Source organism: Pimephales promelas, chromosome 23, assembly GCF_988280905.1.
Source record: "Pimephales promelas chromosome 23, fPimPro1.hap1.1, whole genome shotgun sequence".
In the NCBI taxonomy this organism is placed as follows: Eukaryota; Metazoa; Chordata; class Actinopteri; order Cypriniformes; family Leuciscidae; genus Pimephales; species Pimephales promelas.
The window spans coordinates 4,340,285-4,357,460 of record NC_142791.1 but is presented as its reverse complement, the minus strand read 5'-3'; the positions used below and the strand labels follow the sequence as shown (position 1 = coordinate 4,357,460).

Genomic DNA, 17,176 nt, shown 5'->3' with positions numbered 1-17,176 from the left:
AAAATGCTGGAATGTTTTCATCAAAAACCTTAATTTCTTTTCGACTGAAGAAAGAAAGACATGGACATCTTAATGACATGGGGGTGAGTAAATTATCAGCAAAAGTTTTTTTTAAAAGTGAACTACTTTAATCGACTGTCGGTGAACATGTCACAATTACAATCAAAGTCTTCAGATTTTAAAAGGAATCTTCTAGGATTTGTTATATTTGTCTCAGACGGCTAAAATCGCACAGTATGAAGCCGGCTTAAGATATTTTATGACAATTTTATGGATATTTCCTTCATGCTTAAAAGTAAATTTTTGTTACTTTCATACAATTGTGGTACCATGGGTCACAACCTGATGTCCAAAGTAAAACATGGGTGCTAAAGCAAAACCAAAATATTACAACACAGGTAGAGTTTTTCCATCGCATAACACTGCTGTGTTGTCAACAGTTGCTATATAAAGCTATTATAAAGCATGCATTGCTTATTAGCTACAGAAAGAGAGGTTATAAGTGGGACTGAATAGCCAAGATATGGTACTCCAAACAGGGTCTATTTGACTAACATTACGAAAGATCCCATAACACACAAGAGCGGCGCACATTTTAAATTCCACTTGAATCCTATTCTGAATGCTCTGTGCCTCCCATGCACTCATAGTACATTCTTTTTGAGTCATACTCTTTTTTTCGGTTACATCTAGCTATAGCTCAGAGAAAGAAACAGCTGCGCACATGAAGGCAGAGGTCGGACAGTCCTTCCTCAAAGCCATTTTGCTAGTTCCAATCGAGTCTTAAGGCAATTTCAGTGCAGTAGAAGGTCTCTTTTTATTTGTCCAGAATAATGAATCAATGCTTTTGCAAAGCCAACATCTGGCAGTGCAGTACCAGTGACCCGGGCAAGGTCTTCAGTCAGAGATCTTTGCAGGTATCTGTCCAGCATAATTAATCAACACATATACAACTAGGGAAACAAAATATGTAATTTGAAAGATTTGGTTTAAACAACCCAAGCTGCATTTTGGAGTATTGCAACGTTGAAATCGAAAATGTATGGCCTCATTATGTCCCAGAAGCTCACTTTTCCAATTCACATTAATTAAAAGGAATCCGAATTCAGAGCAAGTAGCACACCCCAGCTACAGAGCCCGTTCCTTCCCTGAGGGGATGCATCTGACTGACATGGTGCATGTGTTTCCCTGCTGCTTGAAATGATGAACAAGGCCACATAAATTGGAAAAGTACAGATCACTTTGCACTTACTCAAATATTGCATATTAAAACGTTTTTACCACATTTCAATGAGCATTCGAGAGAAAGGCAAAATGCAATTCCCTTTGCTTGAGCACCTCTGCCTCGTTACGCATTCACAAGGCATATTGAGCTATGGAAATAATAAAGGAGATTTGAAGACCTTTAGTTGAACACTTTGTGTCTAAAATTCTAATTTGAATACAGATTACTTGAACATTTCCACATTCCGGCCACATAAAAAGAGTAAATATTTTCAAGGTTTGTTAAAGGTGAACGACACTGATATTTATGTTTGTTTTAGTTTGGATGGAATCGTTTTTTTTTGCACATTTACATACAAACAGAGCATTTAGTGAATAGAATCAGGGGTCAGGAACTTTGTTGAAGACAGAACACTATGAAGACTTCTTTTCTTTTTTCTTCACCGGCTGATATAAACACTGTCAGCACTCCTTGCAGCGCTGAAGATCCAATCAATGACCTTCCGAGCACTGCGCTCCGTCTTCACAGTGATTCTACAGTAGACACTGATCATGTGACCCTAATAGCTCATTACCCTCTTTAACCCTCCCTGCAGACATAAGACAGTATGTCGATCAATATAAGTGTGTTTCTATGTGTATTTATGTTTTTCTCTACAGCGCCAGGATTTTTCATGAAAATGAAAACATGAAAACAACCAAGTCAGTCATCTAATAGCATTTTTTACATGAGTACAATCACTTTGAGAGTTAGGTGAATGTCTGGTTCCAAATGAATTGGCAGTTACCAAATGAAACGCGTTTGCAGATTGAGTGGTTGGTGGGAAAATTACACTTCAATTTGCAATTGAACAGCAATCGCCTGCGAGTTGGAGATTCGTACAGTTCCATCACGAGTGCATTTAACAAGATCTTAGTCTGATTATCATATGGTGAATTTGGGAGTCTGTTCATTCAGTACAGCTATAATGTTGCAATGCAAAATTAATCCACATATGCTCTTGAGATAGGAGAGAGGAAAGGAAATTGAAAAGGGGGAAATACATGAAATAGAAAAAGGAAAAGGATGAAAGAGAGTGGGATAGAGGAAAGGAAAATAAAAACACAGGAAAATGATGGAAAAGAGGAAGGAAAAAAATAGGATAAAAAGTAAAAAGGAATAGAAAAAATATATTAAATGGAATATGAAAAACAAAGGTAGATGGAAAAGGAAATCAGAAAAAAATGGACAAAGAAAAAGGAAATAAAAATAAAAGCAAATCTAATAGGAAAGGGAAAATATTCCAAAAGTAGGAGAATGAAAAAAGAGAAAACGGGAAATGAAAAGGAAAAGAAAAGAACAAAAGGAAAAATAATGCTTTGAAATGGGTAGATAACTGTTCATAATTCCAAACACATTACTGTGTTTTAAAAGAAAAACGTGTGAAATTTGGGGGCAACAATCTGACCTACATCCCTTGTGATTAGACTGTGAAATCAAGCAATGAACGAGTTGAATCTTAATTAAGTGTAGGACATTATGAGTAGCATTTTACATGCTGTATTTCATAAACTAAACAAGATAAAGGAAAACAGTGACAATGCAACAGATGACATGACTCCATTTGTGCCTCATTATATATAGTGATTGTTCAGGGCTAAAACAAACCCAAACAAAAATAAGCCAATGACATTGCCCGCTGGAAGATGTTCCTTTTTAGAACGATGACATCAAATGTTGTGCAGATTGCCCTGGAAAAATAGCTTTCCTCCAATCACAACGGCCTTTTGTGTAGTCTCTCTGACAGAATACCCAAGAGCCATGAAACACTAAATGCAAACTGACAGCTGTAGGAATAAAGGATCAGCTGTACTCTCTGATTGGGCTAAACCTGACCTCTCTTTTTTGTTTATTCATTTAACACTGCATGTAGTAGCATGACTATAGAAAACATGCTTAATGACAGCAACCGAAACAAACATTTCGGTTGAAAGAGGCATGATTTATAACCCAAGTGCACTGATTTTAAACTGGACCAAACAAATAGCCTGGGCATCAATAAATGCTCAGGCTATTTCAAATAACCAATATCATCAAGTAAAAGATAAGTCTACATAGAGGGAAACTCGCACACTCTCCTCTAACATTGTGTTCATCCGCGCTGTGCCATGTCAAACTACAACTCATGCAAAGTTGATAATTCCGTGAATGAGTGCAATTGCAGATTTCGAACAGAGATGGCAACAAAGAGGACAAACTAATAATAAAATAATAATAGTAACCTTTAATTTTTTAATTTCTATAGACCGTATGCACCAGAGAAACGAGGGCGCCGACATCTTTAGAATATTGTCTTTGAACTTCCGTTTTTGCAGTCGCTCTGTATATTTCTATATGGCATCGCTGTCGAGGAGGAATTAGCTGGTCAAGTGGATTTACTTATTGTAGAGTTAACAAAAGTTATCATGAGCATTGTAATGTTTATCATAAGCATTGTAAAGCAGATGTCTTAACAAATGTTGACCGGGATTTTTTTTTACGAGCAGTTCTTTCATTCCTATGCAAGATCGCTGTGAAAATACAGACCAGAAGTCAAAAGACAACGAGCGCAGCACTGAAAAGGGGTGGGGCTACATAAGGTCTATAGCGCCTTTAAAGGGATACTCCACTTTTTTTGGAAATAGGCTCATTCTACAATCCCCCAGAGTTAAACAGTCGAGTTTTACCGTTTTTGAATCCATTCAGCCGCTTTTCTGATATTTAGAAGAATGTCAGTAACCAGACATTTTCTGGTCTCATTGACTTCCATAGTATATATTTTTTTCCTACTATGGAAGTCAATGAGACCAGAAACTTTTTGCTTACTGATATTCTTCTAAATATCAGATAAATTGGCTGAATGGATTCGAAAACGGTAAAACCCAACTGTTTAATTCTAGGGAAGTTGTAAAATGAGTCTATTTCCAAAAAAAAAAGTGGAGTATCCCTTTAAATGTACATCTCAAAATTAATTAATTTTAAACTGACTTGACAAAGCTATATATTCTGGTCTTGATATTTGATTTAATTAATCAAATATCAAAGGCTACGTTCCCACTGTCCGTCCAAAATCGATTAGTTGCGTTTCTGATTGGAACCTGATCTAAAATGATTGACTGTCCACATCGTGTATAGCAACTGTTCAGACCCGATTTGTGTGTCCCAAAACTGCTCTTTCGTTTTCCGGGATATGGTAATGACGTTGCGTTGGTAGGTATGCACAAAAAAACAACAACATCAACATGGAGGGATTTGCAATGCAGATGTTGTCTTGTTTTCAACATGTCAATGTGTATAGCCCGTGCGCTGGACTACTGCATGTTATGAGGCACTGGTAGAAACGTAGGAGGCTGGTATGGGTTGCTTTATTCCACGCTGTCGTCTCCTACAACAACATCTGACGTTTAGAATAGATTTTATGTGCTGTGAGAAAGTTGCATAAACCACACGAAATCTGATGAGCGCAGTCAAGACTGAGGGTGTATTCACATTTGTAGCTCGGTTCGCTTGGTCCAAAAAAAAACATTTATTCCTGATCCGCTTATCGTTTAGATTGCCATTTTTTAAACTATCCGAATATGGAAATGTTCACAACCTGATCAGTCGGCATTTATGACGTATTATCTATTTTGAGACAGAACATACCGAACATCCAAAACAACGCAGTGTGCAACATCACAACTCGAACTGCACCAGAGTTCGTTTGGGAGCGGACCGAGGCCCATATTTTCAACGAGTTCGGATGACAGCGTTCACACTAATTTAAATAAACCGCACTAGCAGAGCAAATCACAAAATGGTTCATTTTAATCTAACCAAACATGTCAAGTGCGAACACACCCTGAAACAGATTACCAGAAACACTAGTTGAGTAGGATTTCAAACCACATGTGAATCTAGCATCGAAATGCACACTTTACCGGGAGTAGTAGTGTTTTATGTGTTCTGTACTGTTTTATGAATAATATGAATTCGGACTGAACACTCGGCTCACTTACTATACTGTATCTTATGGAAGTAAGCTGTGAAAGAAATCTCAGATGTGATTGGACGAACTGTTGAAGCCTTTTGTTAACAAATGGAAAAGCTGCAACTGACGAATGCCTGAGGGCTACATGTGTGGACAGCTTGTAAGCATTAACCAGCCCTACACATTAATTTACCATCAAATTCAACAACCCTTAATATGAGAATAAATTGACGGTGGCAAAAACATATTTGATTTTTATTGAAATATGCCAGGACAGGAGAAATAAACACAGCAACAACAAGGTGACTTTCATGGCATTTTTTTGTCCATGCAACGATTTTAATCAGCATGTCTATTGCTGTGGATTAATACGATGTTTTATAGTACTCAGAGAGACTTTTGCACGGTCTTTGTGGATGAAATATCAGTTAACAGAGATGGCAAAGTATTTGCAGGCCACATGCAAGTATTTAATCTGGCAACCGCTGGTTTCTTCCTTTCAGTGCCAGTAACCTAACATCTCTTGCTGTCCTTGAATTCTGACCTATGTAGCAGATGTTTCCAATTCCAAACTTTTCACGACAAAAATATTTTTTTTTCTTGTTTTGTTAGATTTATGATTAAATAAAAAAAATAACTGAAAGACAAATAAAATTAAAGGTAAAATATGCAGGATTTTTTGCAGTAAAATATTCAAAAACCACTGCAACAATGTTATATATTTTGTTTAGTTGATTACTTACAATATCCCAAATGTTTTCAACCATTTGTAAATTGTGAGAAAATTGTGATTTTAACCAAGGAAACGGGGCGTGTGAGCAGGGGTGAGGAGTCGCCAGTCAATGGCGTCATATCCGCGTTACCTCCAGTTTCCGCCAGGTTTGACCTTGTACTGCAAAAGTAACCATGGCGACAGACGTTGACCCGTCAATACGCATAATTCCGCTTAATGCAGAATATACGTCATCAATATTTTTGTTTGTAATATACTTTGTTATTGTAAGAGGTTAGCGACCCCTGGTGGCGAAAAAAATCTTGCAGATTGAACCTTTAAACATAGACATTCTCTGAAATAAAGCTAATATAATTGTGCTTTTTAAAATTACCTTGTTTTTAAAACATACAGTATTTGAAAAAATACTTTTTGCAGTGTAGAGCTAATGTCTATTTTGTTCAACAGTATATGCATGTTTATGCTCTGTATTGGTCGCATTTGTCTATGATTCAAGAAAATAAACAAAATACGACACAAATATTCATATCAATAACTAGTCATGATTAAGGAGCATTGACAAAATATGATTCAATAGTACTAACAAAACATGAAAAATAAGAATAATAATGTCTTAAAGACCATACAGTGTTAAAGTGTCTGCCACTTCTTCCTTCTGTTGAATTGGCTTATCTGCATGTGGAGCTAAACTTGTGAAAATCAGTAAAGGCAGACAGCCACACACTGGGTGGATTATCTGCAAACAATTCTTCAAAATTGCTTTAACCTCCACAAGAGCAGAAACTGTCCAGCCCAAGCTGTGGCCTACTGACTAGATTGGGCACCAAATGAGCAGAGCTCAACAAACCATGCCACTCTTGAAGGGCACAGGGCTCTCGTGATGGCATATGGACACCAGGCTCTGCGGCAAGCCAGGCTGCCTCGCCTGCATCCCCCTCCCCTCCAGGCCTGGACTGTGCAAGGATGAGTGAACAAATGGTTATCTGTCTATAGTAGGTATGAGGCTAGCGGAATGTTATTAGCTTTTTTTTTTTTTTTTTTTTTTTGCTGAGCTTTTTGAATTGCCACTTATGTGCACATAAAACATACATGCACAAGCTGAGTTGAGTCAGAGAAAAGGAAGGAACGAATCTGTCATGAGGCACTCACCACCTCTGGCAAGGTCACACAAACATTATTTTAAATGACAGCCCAGCTGAACAGGGGCATTAGATAACACTCTCAGAGCATACCAACTACCCCAAAGGATGTCCTCGCATGATAGACCCTGCATGTTCGGACCACACACATTGGAACATTTTTTAAAAGACTATTGCATAATTAACTGCACTGTGCTTAAGTTGTTTATAATTATTAAAAATAATAATAATAATAATAATAAAATAAATAAATCATTTGGAAAAGTAGGAGTTTAAAACACTTCACAAAAAATAAAATACAAACTGTGTTCCTAACACAACTTTTAAGCCAGTACTACACTACCGAAGCAAACTTGTCCTTCAGTGTTTTATTATTAATTTAATTCGTCATATTTTAGCTGTGGCAACAGTCACGGATTATGATCTATATATACACTCTAAAAAATGCTGGGTTGTTTTAACCCAATTTTGGGTAAAATATGGACAAACCCAGCCATTGGGTTACATTTTTAAATTATATTTTTAACCCAATTGGCTGGGTTTGTCCATATTTACCCAAAATTGGGTTAAAACAACCCAGCATTTTTTAGAGTGTATTAAAGCCCTTGTGAACCGGAAGTTGCAAACGACATTTCTGCAGTGCTGTGACGTATTTACAAGTGAAATTGAATATTGAACACAAGACAGGGTTTTACTCTAGCGCTCCTCCTCTCCATCCCCCGCTCATAGCAGACTAACGGTTAAGCGTTTCCCAACCAAAGCCGTCAAACCTACGTCATCAGAAAAAGACACCATTCCAGAGCGGAAGTAACTTTTCAGATTTTGATTAAAGATTACCATTTTTTTATATACATTTACTTGCACGGATTAATTGTTCACCACAAGACTAGTAATATGCGCTAACAAAGTAAATAGGTTCAATTTTGATTTCACAGGGACTTTAAAGCTATTTACTGCTGTGGGAAACACTCCTAGTCTGAATTTGCATGTCACATGATTTCATAGGCATCTCTTATGATTTTGCTGCAGTCAATTTTCTATTACCGACTAATCAATTGTGTGATTTATGATAGCATTTACTATTCTATTAACTGTGGTAACCAGGATCTGCTTTCAACCACACTCTCAAATATATGACGTTATTAACAATACCTATGTCGCATCTGCTTTTTTTCCCCCCTAGGTTCAAGGTCATGAAGGTGTCAACAAATGTGTTTAAACAATATAATGATTTTAGAAATAAATCTCCATCCTCTTTTGCCCTCCTGGTTCTTGGCTTTTGCACACTTCCAGAAAAGTGAAGCCAAAATGTTTTGATCACCCGCATGGTGGCTGGCTGCAGTAAAGGTCATAAACCCTGCCTTCTCCATGCAATCAAATGAGATTCAAGCTAAAATAAAAATCCGATTACACTTAAAAAATTGGTGTGTCATTTTAGGTATAGATCTTATCACCCTGACGTACTGTATGTTCAAGTGTTCGTTTTTTCGACAACTTTGGTTTTATTTAGTTGCTTGATGCTATAAAAACAGGGTGTAATGTCATGATTGACAGCTTGGATTGAGTCTGCAGGAGCGGACCTTCTGGGATATGCGAATGCAATGCTCATTCCAAGTCTTTTATTTCAAGTTATCACAGCTTTTATTTAACAGCGCATCCGTGATCTTTCACATACTTTCTTCACTTGGCTGTCACTGATTACCAAAAAAAAAAAAAAAAAAAAAAAAAACCTGCCGTGATTGGAACAGTAAGAACGCATTTGTCCTTTAGCTGCCAGTTTGATTAATAGATCTATTAATACAGAATCAAAAATTGTAAAGAGAAGCCCTGCAGCAGCTGCAAAATATTTAGCATAGAGTACAGTGTCATTGAAAAGTCATTTGATCAATCAGTGCCACATACTTTTAACCAAGTTTTGACCAAGCATAAGAGTCTGAATGAGGGCAAGCAATCAAACCAAGTGTTAAAAAAGTAGCATGCCCATCGCAACTCATTTTATTTGAAGTTCGGATCGAGGTCTTGTCATCTGCGCCGTCACAGACTTTGATATTGTTGAGAAGCAGTAATCTGCATTTTGTTTACTCCATAAATATATTACCAACAGCCTCCATCAGAATGATTCTGTAAGATGTTTCTGAGTGCCTGAATGATGTTATTTCAAGGCTCATTATGCCTCCAAAGGCTGAGGGAGCAAACACAAGTTTCCAGAAGCACTGAGCTGTCAATCATTATGAATTACTTATATTGTTTACAGCTGACAATAAATCTATTGTTTCTGTGGGGTGGAACAATCTCACTGGTCTGAAAGTTACAACATAGATGATGTAACACTTTCAAAAATGACACTTTAATGGGGGACCATTAAAGTTTTATATTGAGACTTGAAAATGTCATGCTTCAAGTGCCATAATTTTCAGGCAGATACTAGTTTTCAGATGGCCGAAACTCTGCCTAAATTATTGAGGAATGTATGCTGGTTTATAAATATGACTTTGACAGTCAAAGTTGTAGAATACCACAGACCTGACGAATGATGGTGGAGTGACTTGATCAGTGAACTGATGGCTCAAAGTGTCACAACGCTAGTCTGTTTTCATGTTTGTCACAGTCTAGTTTGTGTTTCTGTCATGTGCCAGGCATGTCTCTAGTCTGTGTTTCTGTCTTGTTTCATGTTTAGAAGCTTCCCGTTATGTTTATTATTCTGTCACGTTTTCTTGTTAGCTTGTTTACCGTTGTATTTAAAGGAATGGTTCACTTTAAAAAAAAAAAAAACTTTTGCTGATAATTTACTCACCCCCATGTCATCCAAGATGTCCATGTCATTCTCTCTTCAGTCGAAAAGAAATTAAGGTTTTTGATGAAAACATTCCAGGATTTTTCTCCATATAATGGACTTCATTGGGAACCAAACGGTTCAAGGTCCAAAAGACAGTTTCAGTGCAAACTGCAAATGGTTCAAAGGGCTATGACATGGTCGCCTTGCTCCGTTCTGTGATGCTCGTTCGTGACTCGTTTGAACTCGTTCATCAAAATGAACAAATTCTTTTTTCCGAGTCAATTCGTTCATTTCAAGGCGACCATAAAACTTAAAATTTGTTATTCATTTATTAAATGAGCAATCATTTCGCTTGATAAGACCCTTATTCATCGTCTGGAATCGTTTAAAGCCCTTTGAACCGTTTGCAGTTTGCACTGAAACTGTCTTTTGGACCATGAACCGTTTGGTTCCCAGTAAAGTGCATTATATGGAGAAAAATTCTCGAATGTTTTCATCAAAAACCTTAACTTCTTTTTAACTGAAGAAAGTAAGACATGGATATCTTGGATGACATGGGGGTGAGTAAATTATCAGCAAAAGTTTTTTTAAAAAGTGAACTACTTCTTTAAGCCTGTATGTCTAGTTCAGTCTTTGTGGGTCCTTAATGTTGGTTGCTGTTCCTGATTCCTGAGTCTGTCTTTGTATAGTCTGAGTGGTGCAAATAATGTCAGTCTGCAAATGGATCCTACTACCTCGTCTGCTTCAACCTGACACAGAGGCAGACTAAGCAGACAAATCTAATCATTCAGATGCAAGGTGTTCTGAAAGCATGGATTGGGGGGGGGGGAAATCTGCTTATGATGTCACTAAAAATGTCTTTCCCGCGTTTTAGCTCTGTGAATGCCATCAAGTACAGTGCAAAAGTGATTCGAGAAACATCTGACGACAGCTATTTCATGACTGGCCGGCTTCAATGATCACGTCGGATACGTGTTTATTCTGACACCTTCAGTTCAGATAAAGCTAAAAAGTATTTTCATGTAATACTGTCATGTTCATAAAAATAAAAATGCAAAAAAAAAAAAGGCTTATGTAACTTTATTCTTGTACACACAGACGTTGTATTGAGCAGTACATAAAGAATTTAATGAAAAGTGTTTCTTTTGCATCATGAAAACATGTGGCTGGTTGCATAAACTACTAAGACTAGTTTTAAAAGTCATCAAAATGTCTTTCTTTAAGATTGTTCATAACTTTTTTTAAGTCAGTTACTAATTTGAAACCGAAAAGTAAGACTTTATACGTACTGTTAGAAGATTAGCCCTTACTAAATGCTAGTTGGTCAGACTAGTTCAATGTAATGGCCGTTTATGAAACTGGTCCCTGGTCTGTGTATTTGGCAAATAATCTCACGATCGGTTAAACCCAGTCACAGCTGGAGTCCAACACACCAATAATTGGTCTCATTGACTTCCATAGTAGGAAAAAATATATACTATGGAAGTCAATGAGACCAGAAACTGTCTGGTTACTGATATTCTTCTAAATATCAGAAAATCGGCTGAATGGATTCGAAAACGGTAAAACTCAACTGTTTAACTCTGGGGGAGTTGTAAAATGAGCCTATTTCCAAAAAAAGTGGAGTATCCCTTTAATAGTGCTAATAAACAGCCAGTTTTAAAGTATATGCATGCTAATAAGCAACTAGTTACTCATTAACATGCATATTGCTGGGATATGGCTGTTTATTGATACTTATAAAGCACATATTAATACCTTATTCTGCATGAGCATATTCTAAATCCCTTAATCCTACCCAATACCTGCAATTAACAACTACCTCACTAACTACTAATAGCACTAATTAGGAGTTCACTGAAGCAAAAGTCATTAGTTAACAGTGAGAATTGGACCCTAATCTAAAGTTTGACCATAATTACATATTATTAAAAATAATCAATAAATTATATTGTAAATAAATTACACGCATACATAATAACCTATCAAGAAATTTTTGTTAAGAGTTTAAAAATGAAGACTTGATTATGTAATGTTCCAAGTGCATTTTTTATTATTATTACATTTATACATTTTCTTTGGTTCCCGTCGATTATGAAATTAAATCACAGCTCAAGGCCTAACTGTGATCAAACAGGGGCAGCCCTTTGATGGTTGGCCAATAATTCGTTTCAACAGTTTGCTAATTAAGTCAAAGCAAACAACCACCTGTGATTAAAAGTATCACACTGATGGCTCCAGTCCTGAAGTATTTACCTCTCTAAACCAGTAGTTGAGTCTATTAATTAGGCAACCTGAAAGGAAAAGGTAATTTATCAAATAGTGTGACGCAGCACGTACAGAGTGACCTTTGTGAATGGAGTAGAACGACCCTGACAGGAGGACTTTTTTTTCTCCAAGTGACTTTATTTGTTAGTTTTTAAATGTTTCAATCACTACTGCAATTCTAAAAGAGGTGACAGCAATGAGAGAAACCTTCTTTCAAAATTGAATATTGATCCGTGTATGCGTTTCTGTGTGAATGCAGAGAGAATTTCAGGTTCAAATTTCAATTATTGTGACCATGACTCGCATTCATGCCTTGTTTTTTATTCCTTTGTTGCAGTTGTATGCTTGAAATGTCCCTAGCTTAAAAGCCCAATATTTTGCCTCAGGTAAACCTGTAGCCTTTTTCTTCCCTTCAATTACACATGGGATCAGACTACAGTGACTTTGAAATATAAAGCATAGAAAATATCTGCACTATGAGCTTATCAAAATGCCAAAAGAGCAGTCCTCGTCCCCTGATATGACTCATGGAAGCGAGTAAACGGTGTCTGCGTGATGTCTCTTGCTTACTCCGTTCAGTTTGTCTCCGCTGTCATTCTCGATTAGTCTACCTGAAGTGAGTTTCGACATTCCTCTGGGATGTCCCTCGGCTAAAAAACACCCTTGCACGCGACCCCTGAAGCACGCCACCGCACAGGAATTCTGCACGGCACACTTCTTGCAACTTTGATCACATTTGAAATGCACCATGCTTAAAGGACACTTGCTGACTTACTGAAACACAACATCCCTCCCCCATATCCCAGTTTAGGTCGAAGCAAACATCATCTCCCAGCTTCAGCATGCATAAAACGGATGATAACTGTACCTGGATACACAAGCAAAGCAATCAGCCACACCATGAAGATAAAGCAGGCAGGATTGCACATTCTTCAAACTGTTCTCTGGATGCAGCAGCTGGTATTTCTTCCTTTCCTTTTTGCTTTTCTGCACAGAAACACAACCACCTGTGTTCTGTTGGCCGTTTCTTTGATCACAGGGTAATTACAGCAGAAAACGGCTTATTTTCACCCTTGGATAGGCATGGAGTGGAGTGGAGGCAATTTAAATCCAGCACAAGTTAAAGCGGCAGAGAGACTGAGCTCCCATTGATTATTTTCATAAGAGGACCGCGCTCAGCAGGCTGGCGGAAGGGAACGCCCCGCCCCCTCTGAGCTCTGATTGGCCGGGGCTCTTGGCTGCCTGTCAGCAAGGGGTTCATGCTTCGGCTGGACCACTAATGCAAAGCTCTGCAAGATGAGAGAACGAGACGAGCGGCATCTTCAATAAAACTGGCGGCAAGCCTCCTAATATTTGGTCTGTCACCACAAACTGATAGACACGTCTGGAATTGCTCTGTTCCCTTATATAACACTGCTTCTATTTAAAGATCATGCCTTTCTTATTTGTGTAATTGCCTGCTGTCAACACTGAGTATTGGGTTCATGCCAAGATGCTGAAGTCCCTTCGATGTGATAGTCATCATCACTACTCCGACAAAACTCTCAAGGTGACCTTGGGTATCTTCAGTAAATCCCTAGCGGCAAAGATTAACAATGTGCATCTCATCCATCCAAATGCATCCGAATAAACATAAACCCATCTAATAATTGTTCCATTATGTTGTAGTGTAAAAAACAAACAAACTCAAAGAACCACTTAATATCATTTCAAATTACATCAATCACTAAATAGTAACTCCATAGACCACAAAAACAAGGTCAACATCAAGCACAATGAAAAACCAATGTGGTCTACTAAAAATTAACTCAAAATGAATTTAATTTGTCCGTGTAAGGAGGATATTAGTAAAAATATATATATTTTTTTAAAAACAAGAAAAATTATCTTGAGTTGAGACTGAATAAGCTATTAGGACATGTTTTGATATATTGTATCATGAATATAAGTGTATTTTTTGTCTTACTAGACTTACTTTTTTTTTTTTACTTTTTCATTATTTCAAACATCTGAAAAAGTCTGCCAGTGCAGAAACACAATGCATTTGTATGTAAGACATGTATGTATTTAAATTAGAAAAATTTGTACATTTTTTCTTTTTTTTTTTAAATAAGAAGTGGGGTGGGGTGGTGATGGCGCAGTGGATAAGACACGTGCCTTTGGCGTGAGAGACCCGGGTTCAAATCCACTGTGAGAAAGCAATATGTCCCTGAGCAAGACACTTAACCCCTAGTTGCTCCAGAGGCGTGCGACCTCTGACATATAAAGCAATCGTAAGTCGCTTTGGATAAAAGTGTCAGCTAAATGAATAAATGTAAAATGTGGTAAATAATAAATAAAAAACAACTTATTAATATCACAACTCCCATCACCAGCCTTAGCAGTACATATCCTGTTCCTCGCCCACACCTCATGAACACACTCATCACCTCTGGCATATAAGCACCTCAAACACACTCATTGTCTGGTCTATGGATTACATACCTGTATTCCTCACTTGCAAATATTCCCTCCTGTGATTCCCAAATACCAGTCTCCTTGCTGATGTGTCCATTCCTCTTCTCCAGCATCCCCCCGAGACCTGTAAGACAAAGACTTTGATTACTATTCAGCCTGATAAACAGCATGTGTGTGCATTTAGTCAGCTGTTGAAGACACAATCACTATCTTCACTTGCCAATCCTAAGAACTGAAGTTTAATACCTGCCTTGATTATTGCTGTTATTACTTTATTTATTTGATCATTTGTTATACTTACTCACTGGTAGCAACCCAATTATTTGTCTTGTGATTTTGTTTTGTTTTTATTGTATATGTCATCATGTCTGATGGTGTGTTGATATTTTTTTTTCTGTCCAATGCAGTTTTGTATTGTCCTGAGTGAGCCAAATCACTACAATGTATTCCAGGCGATTTGTGTTGTTCTGGCAAATAATAAAGACTTGACTTGACTTTTTTGACTTGACATTTTTTGACTTGACATTTGACTTGACTTTTGACTAGACTAGACTTTACTTGACTTGGGAATTTGCCCAAATAAAGCACTGTTATCACTTAAAGCACTCCATCTCTCACGAGTCTGCTATATTCTGAAAATTACCTCTCCTTTAGGACTACAAGGGGTTTGTGAGAGATAATTGTGTGTATAAAAATGCAGTAACGCTACAGTAAGGTTCCATTTGTTAATGTTAGTTAGCTACATTAGTTAACATGAACTAACAATGAAAAAGATTTAAAAGCATTTATTATTCTTAAATTAATCTGTTATTTAATGGACCGGAGCTAAAATAACACTTGTGTATATCTAACAATAAACAGTTGTATTTTTAACTAATATTAACAAAGATTTATAAATACGGTAACACTTTATTTTGATGGACCCCAACAGACTTTCTTTGCAACACTGTGTCATCTTATTCTGTTAACCTGAACACCAACCTCTGCAGCTGTCTGCTACAGTCTACTAATATTCTAATGAGAGTTAGTTTGAAATATAGTTGCAAAATTACTTTTAGTGAGTAAAATATCTAAAGTGGACAATCAAAATAGTGTAACCATAAATACTGTAACAAATGAATTGCTCACTGTTAGTAAATTCTAGTTAATGCTTATCTAGCATTAACTACTAGGACCTTATTGTGATGTTGTAGTGTTACTAGCACACCATTTAAAAAAAAAAAACATCTCAGAGTCTAATAAAATGATTCAGTTAGATTTAATTGCTTGCAATTAACATGCAAATTATTGCATTTATGCACAAGTAGTTTTGTGAACAGTAAGGTAATATTTCATTAAGTACTTCAAATATATAGTACAAATATAATTTAGGTCAAAGAGGTACAGCTGAAGAAACCAGTCATGAAACCCTGCTGTAAAGTAAAAGCAAAAAAAAACAAAAAAAAAAAAACATGTGACCTGTGAGAGGACAGTGGCTTTCTATGTACCACAAGCAGGTGGACTATCCACAGTCTAAAAACTTGTGTCTTGTGTTTAGCGAGCAGTCCATGATATAACTTAATCATACAGGCTTCACACTCAAATATTTGATGTACTCTCTAGCCATATGGGCTATATTATATAAGGCACAAAGTGTGATATGAGTGAGTCTATCAATGACTGTTTGACTGCAGCAATAACTATAATTTCAAATATAACAAAATGTGGCTCTGCGTGTAAGTTTGGTAATGCTCCATATTTTGCAGAATTGTTATCAGCCTTATGCACAATCATGTTGAAAAAAAAAATTCAGGGTAGAATACTATTAAAACATCCATGGAATATAAATATGATAATCGAGAACCTTGGTATCATCGCACTGTAGCCTAGTACTTTCACAGTACTTTTTCCATAAGGGACTTCTGACCTCACAAACTACTTTGCAGTTGATCCACTGTGTACTAAGCAGGCTTTTCCACCCGGACGACATGATTTTGTTACAAAGATTTTGCTGTTCTGCTGCAGGGTGTGTGGTTCATAAGTTGAAGAGTTGCAACACTTATGCCTTTGGACAATCTCTCATGCTCACTTCCACTGCAATCCATTCAAAACAGAAGTGTGATCTTCCTGAGAATGTCATGAATTCCTTGAATATTAATTGCACTCTTACAGGCAAGTTATGAATTAAAAATGAGCAAAAGCAGAGGGTTTAATCGAAATATTACCCGAGTTCTTAACAAGTCTGAATTGCACTGCAAGTACCATTAACCAAACACTAAATCAAATCCAGCAAGGTCACCGAATTGCAAATTTTTAATGGTGAAACTGTCAGGCTAATTCAAAATCTGCCCCACCTGTGTAGTGTCCCGAAGAGGCCAACCACGATATAGTGCCAACCCATGACAATAACTCACCCTGGAAATTTGGTCCTTATTTCATAAAGAGCTTATCAAACTGATGTATATCAAAATGGGACGCAAATGCCACCAAATCCGTTTGGTGAGTGTTTTCTGTGGGTAACTGAGCACCGGCCGAACTCCGCAGATAAACTAGATTATCATTTCACAGTGTCCCGTTAGCAGCGCTGATATGAATCATAATTGATGTTAGC

General features: G+C 37.1%; 1 protein-coding gene across 2 annotated transcripts in view; it reads right to left on the bottom strand.

The window, feature by feature from the left end:
* opcml (opioid binding protein/cell adhesion molecule-like) overlaps nt 1–17,176 on the bottom strand; it is a 241,637-nt gene that overhangs the window by 201,717 nt on the left and 22,744 nt on the right. The window contains exon 3 of one of the 2 annotated variants that reach the window (XM_089126127.1): nt 14,614–14,710. In XM_089126127.1, coding sequence (XP_088982253.1) covers nt 14,614–14,710 — 97 coding nt within the window. Of the gene's footprint in view, nt 1–12,997; nt 13,269–14,613; nt 14,711–17,176 lie in introns of those variants that run through there. The other variant, XM_089126129.1, reaches the window with a different exon arrangement.